Below are 23,198 nucleotides of genomic sequence, written 5' to 3'. Positions count from 1 at the left end.
TCTATGCCTGAAAAATTAGAGCCAGGGGCAAGTTCCTAGTACACATTAAGGTAAAGACTGATGCTGTAGCCAATGGCATCAGAGAAAAGAAAGATGAAAAAATTCCTTATTACTTCATATCATGATTTTGCTTTCTTTAAAATTTTAGGCAAAAGTGTACTCAGTCATTACAGCTGTTAATAAATAAATTAAGTAAATAAGCAAGTAATTCTGAGCCTAGGAAATAATAATTTTTAAAAATATCTGGAAACTAAAATTTTGCAATTTCTTATAACTAAGGTGGTTACAAAACTTTTACAAAAAAGAATAAAATTATCAGTATCTCCTTTTTATCATAAAGATGTTTCTAAATAATAAGAATTATTTTTTTCAGATTTATATGTTATAGTAGTTTATGTATTATGGCAGAGCAAGTAATTTCTGCTGTGATGACTCTGTGAGGTTCTGGATTTTTAGTTTAGTTATTCCAATCCACTTCTAGACAGCACTGAATATTGGTCCTGGCATGTACTAAGTGCATAAGCAATGCTTATTAAGTGAATGAATGACAAACAACCATGAAATTATTAAATTAAGAGTGCAGGTGTTTATTTTGGACAAAAAAAAAGAAGACAATGATGAAACCCCCATATCACATGTCAGTCAATGTTGAGAAAGCCAAATGAGATGTGGGTGGGTAAAGTCCCCTAAGAAGAAATAAACAGAGAAACTTAAATTCCTATGGTCAATAAAATGAAAGTCATATACAGACTAAGATGTAGGTTTGAAACTTGACCAATTGGAAGCATTGGTGGCCCCAAATCTCTTCATTCCTGTATCTCAAAAGAGATGTAGTTTCATGCCAAAAATGTATCCCTATATATCCATTATCTTTTCAAATCCAGTATTTCAATTGGTTGGTTGTAATGAGTCATTTAGTCATTAAATTAGTCAAAGAAATAACTATTTTTGCTGGTTGCCAGGTGCTGATGATAGCTGATGTCTGAGTTCCCCCCATTTTTAATATGTTTTCAAGGCTTATTGCTTCTTTCTAAACAACCTCTTGGATTCAGCAGTCCAGTGTGAGCTCACCTCTCCCTTAACACAATGGTTCACACAATCATCACTTTTTAAATGTAATCACACAGCAGACTCCTGTGTGCTCCACTTTTAGACTGTTTTCCCACCTCCTACTGCCACCCCATTCACATGATTAATATTTTCACAATAATTCTCAGTATAGGAAATTTATGTTCTTTAGATTCAGAAGCTGAAGTTTGACTATGTACTCTTTTATTGTGTGGCAATAGCCATATATTTTTCCTCACAATTATTTGATATATTTTAAATACCTTAAATAAAAATGCTTTGAAGCAGAGGTAAAAGAGAAAGTAAAGGTAAATAGAAGCACACATAAAAAGATTACAAAAATAAGAAAAAGGCTAATATACTTTCCACTTAACCATGAATTCATATTCTTTTATTACACATAGGTCAAGAATACAGCTCTACCCTATATGAGAGGTAAGCATGTTTTATTTATATAACTCACAGTGTCTACAAATGAGAAGCCAGTCAATTCTTCAGAGAAGTAATATTACTTCTAATATAAAGAACAGAGATATCTTCTGAGAACTTTTAGAGAAAGGGCTCCAAGTAATGAAATTAATCACATTCTTGTAAAATATATAGTTCCATGGGAATCTTCAGTCCATTATTACAGTATAGAGCAGTAGAACACCCTAAATTTCCTTTCAATAAAAGCTAAGCATTCTGTGGGAAGTCAATATAATGCTAATCTCCTTAAGTCTGGTTTAGTCAATATTCTAGAGCATTCAGAGTAATGAATGGACTTGAGGCAATCAGATTTGGGTATATATACACAATGGAATATTATTCATCTATAAGAAAAAATGAAATACTGCCATTTTTGATAGCAGGGATGAAGGGCTTCAGGATAAGTGAAATAAACCAGACAGGGAAGCACGAATACTGTGTGATGTCACTTATATGTGGAATCTGGGGAAAAACAAGACTAACATAGAAACAGAGACTAGAATGGTTGTTGCCAGGGGCTGGGCTGGGGGTGGGGTCATGAGGAGATGCTAGTTCAAGGATACTAACCTTTAGTTATACAATGAATATGTTTGGAGGTCTAATATACAGCATGATGGCTACAGTTAACACAGTATTGTATACTTGTTATTGGCTAAGAGAATAGTTCTTAAATGTTCTAACCACAAAAAAGTAACTGTGTGAGATGATAATTAACTTGATTGTCATATGTGTATCTACATCAAATCATCATGTTGTACACACTAAATATATACATTTTATTTTTTCCATTATGCCTCAATAAAGCTGAAAAAAAAGAAAAGAAGAAAGTCAGAGGAATTAGCACATGTAAATAAACAGAACTTAAAAAAGGCTCACTGGAAACTAACAGAGAGGCATGGACTTTAGGTGGAGGAAATGGCAAAAGGTGAGACTGAAGAAGATAAAAAATCCAAATCATTTTAAGGAGTTTAATATTCTAAGAACAAGGGGGAGCCATAGGAGTTTTAAAAAGGTAGCAATAAAGTCTAAATTTTATTTAAAACAATATTCATACATGTATTATTTTTGTTATGGAGTTTGTAATAGTTTTGGATGGTGGTTGTTGGCGGGGGGTTGTCACTGGATTCAGCAGCCACTCTATATTACCCATTTATGGACACTTTAACCCTCAGTAGGTGATCAGCCTCCTTAACCAAAGAAAATCCAGCCCCGTCAGCTGTCTGAAGGAAAGGCAAAGTCAACTCCAATTAGAAACAAATCATGGGCAAAGCCAAAGGGGAGAAGGATTGAGGATGGGAGGTGAGAGGTGGGGAGGGGAAAGTGGTGGTGGGAAAAAGGAGACAACTCTACATAAACAATAAAAAAAGAAAGAAACCAAAGAATACATTTCCATGGGCAAAGAAGTCTCTTGTGAAATAACTCTGATTCCACACTGTGCAAAATATTAATAGTTAAATGGGAATTCAAGTAATTGATAGTGGCCAAAATTAAAATGCATACAATATTAAAATAGGCATAGGGTAATCTCCACTGAATAATTGAAAAAGGGTTACATGATTTCCATTTGAATGAATTGTTATATACATGGTAGTGGTTGAATTGTGGACTTCCATTTTTTAAATAGTTGATTTGTATCCTGTATGACAGTGCTGGATAGCAGGGACAGCTATCTGTTAAGGTACCACTCCTAGATGATGCTAATAGAAACATAACATGTGAATGTAAAATAGTAATTGGTTTGCTACTGTTATTTAAGTTGGGGAGAGGGCACTGGGTGGGGAATGTAGTTCATATTTTTAGGATGTGAATCATAACTATAGAGGCTAGGGCACCAGAGTATGTTCCTGTTTTAGTCTAGCAAAAATCATTAACTGCTTCACCAGAAAACTATTTTTACCAGCCCAGGTTAACACAACATTAAACTCTAAGTTCTATAATCTTATGTATGGACGATGTGTTCATGTAAAAGTCATGCAAGTTACCTATAATGGTTTCTTTTCCACACAATTGTCAGAGAAAGATGGATGCCTTCCTAAGGGGACCAAGTATACCAAAGGTAAGATTAGGAAATTTCCATAACTCAAACATATCTACTCTTTCTTTAAAAATACTGGTCAAGGCTGACAGTGACTAGAGGGGAGAGGGGAGGGAATTTCAGGGGAAAAGCAGAAGGGTTTGCAGGAACAAGTATAAAGGACACATGGACAAAAACAAGGGGGGATGGAAACAGGAGGGAGGTGGGGAGGGCTGGAGGGGTGGGCTGGGATGGGGGTAAAAGGCAGAAAACTGTACTTGAACAACAATTAAAATAAATTTTAAAAAAATACTGGTCAAAGAAAACTCAACTTGTAGTACCTCAAACAACCACTGGTATGCATTTGGCTATTGTTTTCAATAGTCTTGCAATGTGGGATGTAAAAACATAGCTCTTAGCCCTGGCTGGCGTAGCTCAGTGGATTGAGCGCGGGCTGGGAACCAAAGTGTCCCAGGTTCAATTCCCAGCCAGGGTACATTCCTGGGTTGCAGGCCATAACCCCCAGCAACCGCACATTGATGTTTCTCTCTCTCTCTCTCTCTCTCTCTCTCTCTCTCTCTCTCTCTCTCCCTCCCTCCCCTCTCTAAAAATAAATAAATAAAATATTAAAAAAAAAAACATAGCTCTTGAAAATGGAATTATTTGTTCTCTGGGTCCAACTAGAAGGAAACATACCTACAGATAGGCAAATTTGTTTGCCTTTACATAAAGGCAACCATGTAGACAGTGGGACTGGATTTGCCAAACTCAAGGAATTGACCTACCTGTTAGAACAGTGATAAAAGAGCCTCTTAGGTCCAGTGTCCAGAATTCCTGATGGTACCCACAGGCAGATCTAGCAGCCTTCCCACAGAAATGAATTTTATTAGTTTAGGTATATTTTTAACCAATAAGAATTATAATAAAGTTTCAATTTGTGTACAGTCCCAAATAATAAAAATGTGACAACCACACACAGATCTGGATGAAGATAAATAAAAGCAGGGGTCAGGGCAAGTGCCAACACTGAGATGAGAACCAAATGAGCTTGTAGCTAAGAAACAACATCATCAGAAGTATGATTACTCTAGAAAACGCAGTCTGTCTGCAGTGTGGGAAATGCACTGAGGGAGACAAAAGTGGAAATAAGATGATTCTTTTAAGGCAATTACAGTAACTTAGGTAAGAGATGATGGTAGCTGGACAATAAAGACAGAGAGGGGAATGGATTCATTAGATATTTCAGGGAAAGCAGCAACACAATTTCGTAAAAACAACAAAACATTCATATACATAGTGAGGTGACTGTTGCTGAGCTTCTAGTGTTCTAGGAACACTAGAAGAGCTTCTTTGATGGGGTAGTGATGTTATTTACGACATAATACTCTTGAAGTTAAAGTGAATATTTAGGCGTCCCTTCACTCCCCAACAAGAACATTCTCATGTACACCTTCAAAGGAACTAATGTGCAGGATTTTGTTCTACTCCTGTCTTCACAGAGACAGGCCCAACTCACTTTCTTGCCTTCCAGTTTTTATACTCATATCCACATATACCTCACAAAAAATCCATTGTAGAGTTTATGAATGCAGATCCTGGGGCCCCACTCTGAAAACCGGTATTAGAATATCTTGAAGTGGACCATTTAATAATTTTGACAGTTGCACTATGAGTCCACCACTGACTTAACCATTTTTACATGCACAATCTTACTTAATTTGTCAATCCTTATAAAGCCTTGAGAGGTAGGAACTATATTATCACCTTTTTACAGAAAACTTGTCCAAAGTCTTTTATCTGGTAAGTGAGAGCATCAGCTGGAAACCGAGATGACATAATGGGCACACATACACAGGACTACACACTCACAGGCACATCAGCTCACATGCAAAAGCAAAACCAAAAGCGCACCCTGAGGCACTGTTAACTCATAGGTATGGGCAGGGTTAATACAAGCTTCTTTACACTCTTCCCTTGAGGAAAAGAAGAGAGGGCATCAGGGTCCCTCAGGCCCTCACTATCTACCTCTTCCCCACATTGGGCAATGACCAGAAAAAAATAAATGAGGAGGGAATCAGCCTGTTCACCAGTCCCTTTCTCTCTTCTCCACCTATTCTTTGGTGTGTCTGCACCCTCTTGCAGATTCTCTGTGTGTTCGTTAGCACAGTCTTTCTCTATTTGGCTCTATCCCAGGGTTAGGTAAGTTCTGGTTGTTTGAAGGGATGTGTTTGGGACTCAGATTTGGAGAAAAAGGAGAAGGGAATGACAAACTCTGGGCTCCATTTCCTAGGCAACTTGAACTAAGCACTATAACATTTTTTTCCTGAGCAACTCCTAACTATAAGTCAAGGTCATGGTCTCCAATATTTGCACATACACTCCATCAAATGGACTTCTAAAGGTTAGAATAAATGGACAATTATAAAATTGGGTTAAAATCAGCCATTATAAGTGTTCAGGCAATTTCTGTATTAGTACCTGTACTGATAAGTATCTGTACTGACAAGTACCTGTACTGACAAGTACCTGTAGCCCTCACCTAAAAAATGGAATTAAGTGTGTGGGTTTGTGTGTGCCCAGGGGTGCTCTTATTAGTTTTTTTACACATCTGTTTCTTTTGGTTCTCTTCTTTACTCTGTGATCTGACTACTAGTAACAATACTGATGCTATAAAATTTAACCTCATAAAAAGAAGTAAAAATTTTTACATGCTTATTTTGGGCCAGGTACTACTCTAAAGAGTGGTTTGGGGAGTGCCTTATTTTATCTTAATAATAAATACAAAAATTAGAGATATTAGGCCCTTTTCAAAATTGAGGAGCTGAAGGAAAATATAGTTCAAGTAAGTTTGCCCAAGTTCACACAGCTAGTAAATTATGAAACTGGGATTAAAGTGCCTACTTTTCTGGCTCCAGAGAACATAATCTGTGCCAATACTTTATTAAGACACTGTGGGTACGTATATGTGTGTGTAACTAATATAATACTAAACCAAAATAATAAAAGTAATACTAATCATATCATGTAATTACTAATACTTCATTTTGAATTTCTTCAATTACACATTATTTATTTTTATACTTGGGTTTGTTTAATCAGAATCCACTCAAGAATTGCATTTGGCTGTTCATTCTCTTATAATTATTTCGATGTATGAAAGGCGTTTTCCTCATTTAAGCCCCCTCTCTTTTTTTAATGTCACTGATTTTTGCAGAGACCAGAGACCATCTTGTAGACTGCCCCATACTGTAAATTTGTTGTAGAATGACAAGCCTCAGAGTTAACTTTATTTGTGCCCATGCATGTTTGTAAATGCTTTTGAATGACTGTATAAACATCTGTTATATCTGAATGAATGAAAATATGAAAGATAAAGAAGACCTCTCCTCATATGTTCATACATATAATGGATGACCTCGGACAAGCTAGAAGAGCTGTGATTCAAAATATATGGTTTTGGGGGCTGATTCCATGAATAGCACAGAAGAGAGGTTTCAACACAATGGCTGAACAGCTCAATCAGATCTCTCTGTTGGCAAGAGATGAACTCTAGGTCTCCAGTGAACAAGGGAAACAAGATGAAGCTGCTTAAATTGGAGAACACTCAGCAGATGGGGGCTGGACTATCTGGCCCACTGCCTGGACTCTGGGCTGTGCTCCTAGAACCTAGACCATATGAATTGTGAAGACACAATTTCTATAAATAGAAAAACTATAAGAAATGTGTTTCTATGTATAGATAAATGAAGGTCAGAAAGAAAAGAACATCCTGTTTCTCATTTGCCAAAAGCAGAAGAATGGAGGAAACAAGTATTGATCTGGGAGATAGAAGGTATGGCCCATTGGTATGGTGAGATGGGCCTAAGATTAAGACAAAAAGTTGGGGTAGTGATAAGGTTGAAAGTGAGTTATATCCTTATCAAGTTTGGAATCTGAGGTGTATGGCCATCACAATCTTCCTCTTAGTTCTGATCTTGGGAGTCCCTGGCCTTGCTGTGGGATTAGTTATTTGTGTATTATATATAGTATTCCATGTGAACACATTGCTGGAGAAGGAAGAAGGTATTGTATAACCTAGTTTTTAAAAGAGAAATTCTCTGAGTAAAGGTTTTGGGATGTTACAAACTAAATGGAAGTGCCAAAATCCAAAATCCAGTCATAGAATATTTTGTTTGCATTCTCACTGATATGTGTGCAGTGCATGTGGGTGTGTGGTATGTGTCTGTGAGTGTGGGAAGGAGGTGGGGAGTTTATGTTTGTGTAAGATAATGTGAGGGTAAACATATGATGGTAAAATGTACTTGAGAATGTACATATCAAACAAAATATGTTTGAGGTTGTAAGTATTAAATATGTGTGCATATCTGAGAAAGTATGTACACTAGGGGTCTATTGTCTATCTAATAGAATATGTGTTGACAAGGAAATGATTTTTCTTTTGGGCAGAAATCTTAACTAATAGTGTCATTTAGTCCAAAAGATTAGGTTATTATGCAGCTACATAGTTCATACAGTTCTGGAAAACAACTTTTTTTCAGAAACAGAGCTCATGAACCTCCACTGTAGGAAACTTTTCTAATTAGAATTAAATTATTCAACATAGTGTAGAAAGTCAGCTCATAGTGTAGAAACTTAGCTCACGTAAGCTGACTTAAGTTTTTGAATGACAATAAAGGGTTGTTGACTTCACAACTCTAAGAACCAGTTACCAGGTAGGTATAAGTAATTGCCCTGAGGCAGAGATTTATATTCCACAATGACGGAACATGCAGATCTTAACCAAAAATGTCCAAAAACTCATGTAAACTATAATCCACCAACCCATGGAGAAGAGTATTTAGTAGTTTGTTAACTTATATTAAGAATATACTATAAGCCCTGGCTGGCGTAGCTCAGTGGATTGAGCGTGGGCTGAGAACCAAAGTGTCGCAGGTTTCGATTCCCAGTCAGGCCACATACCTGGGTTGCAGGCCACAGCCCCCAGCAACCACACATTAATGTTTCTCTCTCTCTCTCTTTCTCCCTCCCTTCCCTCTCTAAAAATAAATAAATAAAATCTTTTTTTTTTTAAAGAATATACTATATAATGAAAGGGGTGGTTGTAGTCAATCTGGAAGGCTCCCTGAGAAAATTTGTTTAAATCAGTACAAAAAGAAGAAGAAGAAGAAGAAGAAGAAGAAGAAGAAGAAGAAGAAGAAGAAGAAGAAGAAGAAGAAGAAGAAGAAACTATTCTCTATATGTAGAATGACTGTATATTCTAACTTTATCTAAGGTAATCCTGATTTATAATGTTACTCGCCATTGTTATAATACCAACTTTCATTCTCTTAAAAAATTCCTATTTTGGATGATAAATTATATGATCACCTTATCCTTAGGAATCAATAATGATAAGTTGTTGGAAGTGAGAGTGCTATCCTTTACCTAACTATCCTTTACCACCCTCTATCCTCAGGCCCCGGGCCATCTTGGTCTGCCATGGTCATTTTAAACCTAAGCAGTTACAACCCAGGATCCTTCATCCTGGTGGGGATTCCAGGACTGGAGCAATACCATGTGTGGATTGGGATTCCCTTCTGTATCATCTATATCGTGGCTGTGGTGGGAAACTGCATTCTTCTCTACCTCATCGCAGTGGAGCGTAGCCTTCACGAACCCATGTTCTTCTTTCTCTCCATGCTGGCTGTGACTGACCTCATCTTGTCCACAGCTGGTGTTCCAAAAACACTCAGTATCTTTTGGCTTGGGGCTCAAGAAATTACATTCCCAGGGTGCCTTACACAAATGTTCTTCCTCCACTATAGCTTTGTCCTGGATTCAGCCATCTTGATGACCATGGCATTTGATCGCTATGTGGCCATTTGTTCTCCCTTGAGGTACAACACTATCTTGACTCCCAAGACCATCATCAAGATTGCTGTGGGCATCTCTTTTCGAAGCTTCTGCATCATCTTGCCAGATGTATTTTTGCTCACACGCCTGCCTTTCTGTAGGACACTCATCATACCCCACACATACTGTGAACATATAGGTGTTGCTCGGCTTGCCTGTGCTGACATTTCCATCAACATCTGGTATGGCTTTTGTGTTCCCATCATGACAGTCATCTCAGATGTCATTCTCATTGCTATTTCTTACACCCTCATTCTCTGTGCTGTTTTTCGCCTCCCTTCCCGAGATGCCCGCCAGAAGGCACTTGGCACTTGTGGTTCCCATGTGTGTGTCATCCTCATGTTTTATACACCTGCCTTTTTCTCCATCCTTGCCCATCGCTTTGGACATAATGTTTCTCGTACTTTCCATATCATGTTTGCTAACCTCTATATAGTTATTCCACCTGCACTCAACCCCATTGTCTATGGAGTGAAGACCAAGCAGATCAGAGATAAGGTTATCCTTTTGCTTTCTATCAAAGGTAGAAAATGATGTTCCACTGAACAATGGAAAAGCTAGTGTATATTAATGTAGCAATAATTTTTAAAAAGCAAATGCTTGAAAGTAAAAAATGCCTGCAGGTACTTTTGCGTACCAGGAAAATATCTCTATGAAAGAGATGGGTCTGTATATAAAAAGTTCCTTGATGATTTCTTTGTCTGTGGCTATTCTACAGTTTATGACCAGGAAAAAGGAGATGAAAATAGAGAGCTGAGTTACTCTAAATGGGAAAACAATAACAATAAAAATTTGGAATTTGAGATTTACACTTATGGAGAAAGGGAAATGTGTTGAGACAAAGACATTAAAAAAGAGAGACAAAGAGAAAATATCAATTAGAAATTTATTTTTCTTTTGTCTATAGAACATGGTTTATTTCAAGTCCAAAACACAAAAATTACTCATTTTTATGAACATACTGCATAATTTTTACTGCATGAATATTTAGTGTTTCTGTATTCACAAGTGTATGTTTATTTCTGAACTTTAGGCTCAAATGATTCATATATATATATATATATATATACACACACACACATATATATATCAGTTTAATACAGAGGACCTGTACTTTAACAAATTTGTTCAGAAAATATTTTACAGAAAAGCACACAAAGCATTCACTGACACTCTTGTCTTTACAACCATTCTTCAGCTAAGATTTGGCTGAAATTCATCACTTTCTATGAAACATTCTAAGACTGAATATAAGAGAATGTAGTACAGCAAGTTCTCACTTAATGTCATTGATAGGTTTTGCAACTTTAAATGACATATAATCAAATAAATTTTACCACAGGGTAACTGAAATAAACAAGAATTAAGTTCCTATGGCATCTTCTCAATCTTATAGTGAAATGATATTAAATGAAATTATGTTATTTAAGGATCTGCTGTATTTTACATACTTCAGCTTATAATTACAGTCAAAGTTCCTGTTTCCTTGATGGCTTCTGCATATATTACACTCAGAAAGCAGGAGACTTCACTTTAATTGATGATTTATAAATAAAATGTCTTTTTTGGTATAACTTGTCTCCAACTAAGAACCAAGTAGTCATGTTGAAATCGGATAACTGATGTATAAGGGCTGTTTTCAACCAACAGTGGAAGAATTTAATATCTGTTGGTACAATATCCTTTATTGTTTTGTGTCCAATGATTACCCCTTGGAGTGCTATTACTTTAGTATAATCAGTTGGCATCAAAATATAAAGTAAAAATATGTACATTTTATATATCAATTCTTACCTGAATAAACTCAGATCTCTTAGCATGTCCTACAAAGTGGAATTTCTTCCTAAAGTTACAGTGAATGTGGCACCATGTGTACAACTTGGTTAACCAGTTCCTGCTTTTTCATTTCCAAGACTCTTCCTTATCTGGAATCAAGTGCACAATCTTGACTACCATATCATAATGCACTGGCTTACCGTTTGTATATAAAGTCTAACTTGAGCTTATTTTGGTTCATTATACATGCTTTATTAAAATGGCACTGGTGTGTACAGTATCTGCACAGTCCCTTTCACGGTGCTCTTGCACATTCACATGCACTCACACAACATTCACACTATGGCTGTATGTACCCACACTAGTGAGCTGTGAGGGTCAGATTCCTAAAATTAGGAAGCTGTTGGGGGATAAAGCTGTTCATGTGGTTTTCAATTTTTTGAAAAGAGAAAAGCATGGAAAAATGTGTTTGGCCATCACAATGCTAATTAAGTTTGTGTATATTAACATATGTGGCAGTAACACTGAATATTCCTTTTGCATTCTATATACACAGAATGACATCAAGGTTCTGCAGTCAACAGAATATTTCAACTTCAGTCTCAATGCTGCTTGTACTGACTTCTGAATTCATATAGGGGCTTTCCTAAAAATAACTCAAGTCTGTGTAAGTGAAATAAGGCACAATAAATATTGACTTGATCTAGTGAAAGGGGCAGGATGAAAACTATTTCAAATGATCTTACTGTTGGGGTTACTTAAATACACTTGAAATCCCATCTCCTAATATCCAAAGATTTCTTAGAAATAAAGGTTCTTTCCCCCTTTTTCCTGACAGAACTGAACAAGAAAAGTTTTGGGATTCACATTTTAATGTTTTGGTAGCCTAAACTATTCAAATTGTCATGCGCCCTGCCTCTCCTTCCCAGATTTCCCCCTTCCCTCAATGCTAAAACAAAAGCACGGCACAGGAAATGGGAATCCCTTGCTGTTTCTGAGATTTGTGCACTTAAGTAGCAAATACATCTCTGATTGTCTTTGATTTTTTTTTTTCCTAAAAGAAAAAGTAACCTTGTAACTTCCTTGCTCTTTAAATTTTTTTAAAAAATTCTTGTCTCCTTTTCAGGATGATGAAACCCCAAACAGACACCACAAACAACTGCAACAAATGAGTTTGGCAGCATAAATAATGTCTAGTATTCAAATTTTCTTAGACTCATTTAGCTTGTACACAATCTGTTGAATGTTTTTTTGCAGTCAGTGAACCAAATCCAAAGACGCTGGACATTCTGTGAAAAGAAGTAAGAATTGCAGTCCTGAAGGCCCCTGATTTGGTTATTTACAAAGCTCAGTCCTGTTTATTGTGATCCTTGGTATCTTCTTTCTCTCTCTCTGTCTCGCTCTGTCTCTCTCTCTTGGTTCATGCATAGTTTATTTTATTTTATTTTTAAACATTTTTTATTGTTGTTCTAGTACAGTTTTTTGCCTTTCCCCCACCCCTCCCCACCATCCCAACCCTCCTCACCTCCCTCCCCCTGTTTCCCCCCCCCCCCCTTGTTATTGTCCATATGTCCTTTACAATTGTTTCTACAAACCCTTCACCCTTTTCCCTTATAATCCCTTCTTCATTTGTATATTATGACTGTTCTGGTTTTAGCAGTCTGTTTACATAAACATATTTTTCTTTAAATTGCATTTCACATTCTCAATCATTCTCCATTTGTAAGACATTCAAATCTGAGAGGTCATTACATTCATCTTTAAGTGCATTTTTACCTAGGCAAAGCGTCGCCAGTCCTCCAGAGGCATCCCTACCAGCAAATATTCCATATGGACCCAAAGGGCAGTAGAATTTTCTGCCTTTGGTCAAGTCGAAGGCCAATGGGTCTTGATTGCAAGACCCTTGACTGCAAGCAGGATGTGCAGGGTGCAGGACCCGTAGTATTGGCGCAGCTGCTTCAAGCTGAAGTCGCTCTTCATATGTAGCAGAGTGGCGGCAGGGTGCTCCTTGGCCGACCCTGCCCCGGCACCTGGAACCCGTGCCCCCCCCCGTGCACCCACAGCTGGTAGGGCCCCAAGCAGCACCAGGGCCACCAGCGCCACCTTCAGCAACAGTTCCCCACCCTCTGGTCAGAAGCGCCGACACCCACCTGCCCCTTTCTGCTGTTGCTCCCTCGCTGTCCCGGCTGCTGCCTTCACTGGTGCTCACTGCCACTCCCCAGGTGTCTAGCTTCATGTCCCCATCACCCACCCATCACTGGCTGCCAGCGCCTTCCTCCTAGAAATTTCCTTATTTAGGGTATTAGTGGATGTACTTAGGACATTTATAATAAATAATGTTTGATTCTAATTATTGTCCATGTTATGCTTCACTGTAATTCCCTTTAAATGTCCCATTCCCCCCTGCACACAAAACATTTTCAGTTAAAGTCTTCTATAAGCAGTGAATTCTACCAGCAGTGCTGTAATGGAAACTAGAAATGTAGCATATTTATCAGTGCCAAGGGTGTCCCTACTGGTGCTGGGAGGGAAGAGTAGCTCCCAGGCTCTAAACACCTTGAGGAAGTGTACTCCCCCAAAGGACCTGATCCCTGAAAATAGAGATCTAGAAAAATGACTGGATTTCTCATTGAGGGGAGCTAAAAAACGCTTTGACCCCTCCTTCATCATCATACACAGGTGAGACCTCAAACTAGTTCATCTGAACACTAAAGTTAAAATTGCACACCATTGTCCAGAGGACTAGTGGAGCTCTTATCTACGAATGTACTTTCTTGGTCACTAGAGAGTCAATTAGGTGACACACTTCTGCAGTGAGGAAGGGGATGAGGAGGGCAACATTGCATTAAAGGAACAGTCACAGTAAGATGCATCCAAATGTCATAGGCGTTAGAACTGAGCAAATACTATATGCTGTGATTGAAGAAAGATATAGAGTCCTTCCAGTAAATTTAAAAAGAAATGATCTATTCACTTGGGAATTATTTACTGAGTAAGTAATATATGCCATACATTATTCTAAGCATTTAGAATATGAGGTTAATAATAAGGAAAGAGGATCTGCCCTGCTTCTATGGAGCTTATATTCTAGGAGGAGTACCAAATAATCAGCAAAAACACAAATACATTAATTGCTTTCAAACAGTAATGTAACCAATAAAAAAATAAAGCTGAGTAAAGTGATGGAGTGATGTTGGGGACCACCCTGCCTGGTCTCAGGAAGCTGTAACTCCCCATGACTTAGGTTGAGTGAGAGACCTCTGGACCAGGAGCCACTAAAGAGACAAAACTTATTTCCCTGGCATGAACGCTGCCTGTTCTGTGCCTAAACCTCCTATGCTTGATCAGTTAGCCAATGACAGGTAAGATTTCCCATGGAGGGAATCGCCTAAGACAGGTATGATCATGAGGAGGCCTCTAGGAAGAGACTCGGGGCTGTGGAAATGAAGGGGTGATGGACATCAACCCCTGCCCCCTCGGCTTTGTCAAAGCCTGAGTCCTTGTTCTTAGAAGTGAGAAATCCAAGTCTCCTGGCTGCCTTTGTCTCCTCTGTTGACTCAGGCCTGCAGAAATAGCAGGGGCCGTACATCCCAGACCAGAAATGGTAGACCCCTGGGGTAATCAGGCCTGGGATATAGAATATGCAAGATCCTGTGAGATCTGTTTGCTGGAGGATGTTATTAGATTAGAATTTGAAGGCACAGACAGGAAACCAAAACTAGCCTTTTGAGCCATGTAGTCTTTTCATATGTTAAAACTCTAAGCTCTGCCCAGAATCACAGCGGGGGTTCTGTCTGCATCTTTCTAAATCACCTACTTCTTTTGATCTTTTCTGCCAGACTGTGAATCCACAAACTAAGTCTGTATTCTCAATAAAAATCTGCTTGGGAATGGAGATGGGAAGCTCTCCACTAGAGTGAGTGGCCGTTCTGTCCCTATTTCCCCACAGGACCTGGTTGTCCCTGTGTATGCTTTGCTCGTGTTTCGACGAGCATCTGCAGCAGGGATGGATACTGCTGGCCGGTACCCACCACAGAGTACAACTGGCTGGAGAAGAAAACAGTAGAGAAGACAATGAATGCAAAGATCCTGGGCTGCAAATGCCATGATATGGATTAAGGACAGAAAAAATGTTGGTGAGTCTGAAGCAGAGTGAGGTGGGGATATGAAGTGGAGCAGGGCTAGATTCTACAGGACTGAAATCATCCAAATCTCATTCTTAGAAGAGGAAACTGAAGCCCACAGAGCAAAACAGACTTTTCCTAGACATTCTATAAGGAAGTCATAAATGTGGAGTTAGAATAGAATCTCTAACCCTTGCAGTTCAGTGATATTCCTTTCCATTGAATGTAGCCTCACTCTTGTGAAAACAGATTCCACAGGAAGGAAAAAATATCAGAGCCTGTTTTTATTGTTTTTGTGAACTCTAGTTACCTTAAATTAAACCACAATGACTGAGGCTTCTGCTTTCTGTGCCAACTTGCTAAAAATACAAATATCAGAAGAGATTATCTCTTATTCCCTTCTGGTTATTTCCATCTTGCTGAGAATGTGAGCTGGCCAACAGCTGATATCTTTAAAGTTTGCTGAAAGAATAATAAATAAATAGAGTCTGAGCTGAGATAATTGAAAAGTACATACATCTTTCACCCTGCTAGGAACCCAAACCCATGATTATTCTCCTACATGCACCAATGGCTCCCATGAAAGCTTAACGACCTGCGAAAGGAACAAAGGAAGGGATTGTTTCAGGCACTGTCTTCATTTCCTCCTCCTATGCTTTGTCTTTGGCCCAGTTATCTGTGATTATTTTTATACCCCTTCCACTAGAGCTCATTTATTTTTATGGCTTTATGGACACTTTGCTGGTAACTCTAGATCTCTATTTTTATATGTGAGCTTCCTTATAAATTTCAGTGTCTGCTTTCCTACTCAGGGGATTGGAATTAGGATTAAACAAATTGTAGATGAATATGCTTTTAAGATTTTAGAACACTAGTCCAATGTTAGCTATGATGTTAGTATTTTTACTAATTACTACTGCCATTCTCATCTAGGATCTATCATGCTTAAACCTGAGCTCACTACTATTATTTAGAATTCACCCAACCCACAGCATAGGAAATATAGTCAATATTGTAATAACTACGTATGGTACCCAGTAGACTTATAGAGATTGTCACTGTAAGTTATATAAATCTAATCACTATGTTGTACACTGAAATTAATATAATATTGTATGTGAAATGTAACTAAAAAAACTAATAAAATAAAATACTCCCTTTCCTTTACAGTTCATGGGAAAACAGATTAGGTCCAGCTTTGCTCTTCCTTCAAGTTCAAATTTACTACCCCACATGCCAATGACTCTGGTGAGACTGGTTGCAAATATTCTGTCCTATTGTCAGACCATGAGTAAAATTACATGTTTTGGCTTGGATTAAAACAGAATAATTATACAAAATCAGCAAGTTCTTTTCTCACACATAAATTGTCTCTTCCTGTATCTTCTTCTTTTTGTGAATTCCATATCTATTATATCAGATATGAGCTATTAAGATCCTACCAATAAGGGACTTATCTTTTCATCCTGAGAATTTAGAATTCTAGTCTATAAAAGTAGGAATCAACAAATATGCCCCTCATACTCTCTCTTCCAGACTTTCTGTATCTTACCATCCTCTAGGTATTTGTGATTTGATTTCTGTTGCCCCTTAGATTTTAGCCACACTCACTCAGCCATCTCATTTGCCCCCATCTTGGCCAGATACTTGAACCTTGTGCCTGGGCCAGATATTGCATATATGCTTGATGTCATATGCCAGTCTCAATTAGGCATAGTTACTGTGTTCAGGAAGATAATGTAGGGGTTATTTAAAATGATAGTGAAACAGATTTACAATGTCTGTCTTAGAAGAAAAGAGACAGTTGGAGGTTTTTAATGCCTGTATCTGCTATTTTGAATGTATTTATGTCATAATTTTAGTCCAAGAACCTTCACAAAGCATCTGCTATATGCAAGAAAATGCATAGAAACTGGGAATAGAGAAGCGAAGCAAGTGCACATTCTGCATACAATCAAGAGACTTATAGTTTAGCCCAGGGCGGATATCACATGTGTAGATACTTTATTCAGATTATCTTACATATTGCAATGATGATGGTAGGGTGTTAGGAAAGCACAATGGAAGCCTCCTGCTCAACCCTTTCTTGGAGTCAAGGAAAGCTTCCTGGAGAATTCATTTCTATGATTGTCGAGTAACACAAAATCATTGAGCCCCAGGAATAAGGGGAACAGAACCTGCCACCGGAGGGGATTGCTTGAGACTAGGTGTGAAACCATATGGTTCAAAGATCTGCAAGTCTAGGTTGATGGGGAAATCTTCTCTATTGATGATGACATTGCTCAGGGGGTTGCAGGCAATGCGTAGAGAGAAATGTGGGAGCTCATAAACCAATATTCAGCGGATGTAGGGAACTGAAGGGAATATCAATAGATGAGGCTTATAAACTATCTCATAGCTTAATGCTATTGTTGGCCTTTGAAAACTAATAATTAATCTCACATTCTGTACTTCTTCTGGCAAACTAGTTGTGAGGTAGGCATAAGAATCAGACAGATAGATATAAAAACATAAGCTTTGTTTCTACCAGTGTTTAATTCAAGAATGTGAAATAACTATATATGCAGATTGGCTTCCTACTATTTTATTTCCAAGTCTAAACTTTGGAAGACACACTGAAGAATGAGTGGAGATCCATAGAACCATCACATTAGCTTATTTGTCTATAGAATGCAACTATCAGATTACAAATGTGGATATACACATATGTGAAAATATGTAGACAAAAATCCTTGAGATAAGCTCTTCTTAAACTGTTAATGAGGAAGGACCACTGTTTTTTTAATTTCTAAAAACTACAGATTAATGCTTTCATAAAATAATTAGAAAAATAAAATTTAAAAATAACTGTAGAACATACCACTCATTTCTATTATTATATTCAAAAGACACAAAATATATTATAATAAATATAAGCAGAATAAACAAAAAATAAAGACAGAAATTGTACATAATGTTTATTGAAAGTATACATGTTGGTGATTAATGTGGAGAACTTACATCATAACATTTTGTTTTTCTGTAATTATAAACAAAAGTTATAAGTGGATAGTAAAAACCTTATATGTAAATGTATATACATTTCCTTTTTGAAGCAATACTACATATATCAATTTTTAACATTTTAATGTACCAAATGAACTTGTATCTATTTTCAAATATATTTTATTGATTATGCTATTACAGTTGTCCCATTTTCCTCCCTTTATTCTCCTCCACCCTGCATACCCCCTCCCACCTGTATCCCCCTCCACCACTTAGTTCATGTCTATGGGTCACACATATACGTTCTCCAGTTTCTACATTTCTTATACTATTTTTAACCTCCCCCTGTCTATTTTCTACTGACCATTTATGCTTCTTATTCCCTGTACCTTTTCTCCCATACCTCCCACCCCTTCCCTGCTGATATCCCTTCATGTGATCTCTATTTCTGTGATTCTGTTTTTTTTTTTTTTAGGTTCAGTTGTTGATACTTGTGAGTGTGTTGCCATTTTATTGTTCATAGTTTTGATCTTCTTCTTTTTCTTAGATAAGTCCCTTTAACATTTCCTATAATAAGGGCTTGGTGATGATGAACTCCTTTAACTTGGCCTTATCTAAGAAGCACATTATCTGCCCTTCTATTCTAAATGATAACTTTGCTGGATAGAGTCATCTTGGATGTAGGTCACCTTTCATGACTTGGAATACTTCTTTCCAGCTCCTTCTTTCCTGTGAGGTTTCTTTTGAGAAATCAGCTGACAGTCTTATGGGAACTTCTTTGTGGGTAACTGTCTCTTTTTCTCTCACTGCTTTTAAGATTCTCTCTTTATCTTTAATCTTGGGTAATGTAATTATGATGTGCCTTGGTGTGTTCCTCCTTGAGTTCAATTTCTTTGGGACTCTCTGAGCTTCCTGGACTTGCATGTGTAGTTCTTATGCCAGACTGGGGAAGTTTTCCTTCATTATTTTTTCAAATAAGTTTTCAATTTCTTGCTCTTCCTCTTCTCCTTCTGGCACCCCTATGATTCAGATGTTGGAAAGTTTAAAATTGTCCTGAAAGTTCCTAAGCCTCTCCTCATTTTTTTTGAATTCTTGATTCTTCATCCTGTTCTGGTTGAATGTTTATTTCTTCCTTTTGTTTCAAATCATTGATTTTAGTCCTCGTTTCCTTCCCATCAATGTTGGTTCTGTGTACATTTTCCTTTATATCACTTTTCACAGCCTTCACTTTTTCCTCTATTTTGTAACCATACTCAACCATTTCTGTGAGCATCCTGATTACCAGTGGTTTGAACTCTGCATCTGAGAGGCTGACTATCTCTTCATTGCTCAGTTATATTTTTTCTGGAGCTTTGATCTGTTCTTTCATTTGATATATATATATTGGTCTGGACACACCTGTTATGTAGTAAGGGGAGGTATTTGCCAGGGCAGGGCCACCCACATCACTGTGTTGTGGGAGAGGGAACAATGACACTTGTTCAGCTCTCTGCTGGCTTTCAGTCACTTCTAACACTACCTACAAACTGGGCCCTTTGGTGCTGATTCCTGGGTGGGTTATTTTCTGTGCATTCTAAGACCTTGTATGTCTCTCCAACAAACTCCTGTGAGGCTGGGAATTTCTCCTGCTGCCTCAGCCCCTACAAGTTTTTTCAGTCAAAGGTTTTGAGGCTTTATTTCCCCTCACTGGAGCCCTGGTGGTCTGTCTGCCTCCCCAGTTGTTTCTCCTGGTTTATCCACATGCTAATGGAAGACCACCTGGTCCACCAGTCACTGCCTTGCTTGGTCCTCCAGCCACTACCTTGCTACAAGCCATCTCCACACAGCTGACCATCTCCACCCCTGCTACCAGTCTGGAGGAATGTTTCTTTTTTAATCCGTGGTTGTTGGACTTCCATACAGTTAGATTTTCTGGCAGTTCTGGTTGTTTTTTGTTTATAAATTTGTTGTGCTTCTTTTGGTTGTGCAAGGAAGCACAGTGTATCTACCTATGCCTCCATCTTGGCTGGAAGTCTAACTTGCATCTTTCTTATTAATTTATCTAATTGGTTGAATCAATGAGAATGCTACTTGTACTCAATAATTTATAATTAAATTATCTTTGTATATTTTGTTTGGTTAGGTTTTGCTTTTTTAGTGTTAGTAGTAGAGAAATCTACTCACCAAAAGCTCTATTAATAGGAAAGTAAGAAATCATTTTAAAGTAATTTCATTATTTTAAGAACACTTATTTTATTTTTAATTTAAAATTAGATAAACAGTGCTTTATTTTATCATTTATGTTCAGTGATTCACTAGTAGACAGTTCCAACAATTTTTAATAGATAAAATGATTTTTCTAAAAAAGAAATAGAGTCTAAATCTTTGAATTTCTATTTGTGAATTTTGTTTTGATAGAAAATAAAATTCAAAACATTCTATTAAATTTGTAAGGTGTTCAGTGATAACTTTTTGTAGATGCATAATATATAGCTCATCATTTATTTCACTAAAATTGATGTTATTTATGAAATTTAATATTCTGTAGAAAGCCTGATCTTCCAAACTTATAACTTCTATATTTGCCTCTAAAACTTTTCTGATTGAAAAATATTGCATGGAGGTATTAAGAATAAAAATAATACCAAATATAGTCAAATAAGAAAGTCTCACTGTCCAATTTACACCTTAAGAAGTGGAATCAAAAACGTTATTTTCCAGAAGCACTGAAAGTTCATCCCATACTTTAAACATCTCAACAAATATTTTCCCCACAATAATCATCATTCTTCATTAGGCAGTTGCTTGTTTTTGATCAGCTCTCATTCTATCACATAATAAAGAGAATAATCTCGAATTTAACTCGTAAATTGTTATAACTCCCCATTCATACTAAACACATTATTTAATTTAGTTGACTTGTGTTTTTCACTGCAAATCTTTTGCTTAACATTTTGATGTAAGCTCCTTCATCTTGGTAGCTACTGCGGTGTTTATCTGTACCTATCACAATTCCATCAGAACACACTTTTATACCAAACTTAAATCCTGAACTACATTTGTTGATATTGCATGCTTCTTGGTTTTATATACAGTTCAGAGATAGTTGGGTTTGTCTGCAAATGTGTTGAAAGAATAATTCTTCCTTCACATCATTGTCATGCTGAAATTGTACATACAATAAAATAATTATCATGCTAGGAATATCTGTGCATTCATCAAGTTGCAATGAAAAATACCTTTCCAGCTTTATTTATTTATTTGTTCTGTAAATTGGACTTCCATATCATTAACATGTTTCTAAATGTGCATAGTTATATTATTGCAAAATGGGCAGCTTGCTTAAGGCAGGTACCCCACAGAAAGTAGGGCAGGTTGACTTCCTTACTCAAAACCGTTAGGAATAAAGCATCACATTTGCACAGTGAACTTGTTGCTTGTGGTCTCTGGGCCATATCTCAATAACTGCTTTTGCCCTCTTTAGGTTATACTGTATACAAATACACACACACATGCACACACACACACACTCCATAAGGAAAAGACCCAATGTGAGAAGGGGTTATTGGACTATTCTAGAATATTAAATACACATGATTACAGTAGCATAATAACTTTTTTGTAAATTGTTAATTCATTTTGTGACAGTGTAACCCACCAATTTTATTAAAATTAGGTCTCCAAACAAATATGAACTGTGGGTGACATACTGTGAAACATGCCATTATCACATTCTATTATGTACCTCTAAGTGCAAAAGAGCACTTATTTTTTGAGAAAAGGATGATGTTGTGAAACTTGTATCTACTACTGGGGCCCAATATATACCCTACATGGGTCCAGCAAGTATCTCAGATAGCCAGGTTTGTCCTGAAGCTGACTCTTTCCAAGCTGTACTACCTAAAATAAGGTTGCATTAATTCTCCTGGGCTCAAGGCACCTGTTAGGTGCTTTATGTATGTTACTGTAATCTTCACAACCTTTTGGGGAAGATACACTAATCCTTATCATGTAAAAAAGAAAAAAAATAAAGTTAGAAGAGTTAAGATACTTGCTTAAGGATATGCAGTAGAAGAGCCTTATTCAAACCCAGTTCTGCCTAACTCAAAAACCCAGGCTCTTTCCATCGAGTTAGTTGCTTTGTTTCTTTGGAAAGCTACGGGGGAAGAACCAATACTAAGTAATGATGACTGTCTATTTCTAGATGGCAACTAGCTTTACCCTTACAGTGAGGCACGTCTCCATCTGAATCTCAAATCTGAATGTGCTGTTGTCACATCAGTGGTTCTGCAGAGACCTCTCTGTTTCAGTCTCTACCTTTCCCCAGGTCCTGAGTGTGCCAGGCATATAAAACTGGGGATCAGGAGAGTCATCAGGGGTGACCACAGAATCTGCTAATTCCTCATTAACAGTTCACACCTGCCACTCGCAGATCCTCAATTCCTCCAGGGACTTACGGTCCATGCCCTCCTGAGAGACTCAGTGAAGAGAGACCCATAAATCTTTATTGCCCATACCCAATCTCTCCGGCTTAACACAGGAGCACCTTTGAATCCCTTAGGTCTCAAGTGCAGTGACTGCTGAATGGACAAGTAGGAGTGGCAGAGACTGAAGCAGCAGAGGGTAGATAGATAGACCCTCTACCTACTTAGCAAGGATAGGTAGAAACTGGATGCCCATTCCTCACCTTTAATCCCATCTCCACAGTAGCAAGGTGAGAGACTCCTGTCCCATCAGCAGGAATTCATCAGCCAAGATCAGTCACACTCTAGACAAACTTTGAAACTCCTGAAAATGTCTCTTCCCCATTTCATACATGAATTTATTTCATATTGAACCAAACACTGAAAGTCTTTCTAAAAATGCCCATTCTCAAGGATATGCTCTGGGAA

General features: G+C 37.6%; 1 protein-coding gene and 1 pseudogene across 1 annotated transcript; one reads left to right on the top strand and one right to left on the bottom strand.

Annotated features, from left to right (window-relative positions):
* Positions 1-5,659: 5,659 nt before the first annotated feature.
* Positions 5,660-10,211, top strand: LOC114500218 (olfactory receptor 52H1). Its single transcript, XM_028516853.2, has 2 exons — positions 5,660-5,749; positions 9,006-10,211. Exon 2 carries the CDS (start codon positions 9,029-9,031, stop codon positions 9,974-9,976), a length of 948 nt encoding a protein of 315 aa, XP_028372654.1. The 5' UTR covers positions 5,660-5,749; positions 9,006-9,028; the 3' UTR covers positions 9,977-10,211.
* Positions 10,212-12,566: 2,355 nt separating this feature from the next.
* LOC114498911 lies at positions 12,567-22,770 on the bottom strand (annotated as a pseudogene).
* Positions 22,771-23,198: the final 428 nt, after the last annotated feature.

This window comes from Phyllostomus discolor, chromosome 6, assembly GCF_004126475.2.
Source record: "Phyllostomus discolor isolate MPI-MPIP mPhyDis1 chromosome 6, mPhyDis1.pri.v3, whole genome shotgun sequence".
NCBI lineage: Eukaryota > Metazoa > Chordata > Mammalia > Chiroptera > Phyllostomidae > Phyllostomus > Phyllostomus discolor.
Note: the sequence above shows the minus strand (reverse complement) of the source record. Positions and strands in the feature narration are given on the sequence as shown.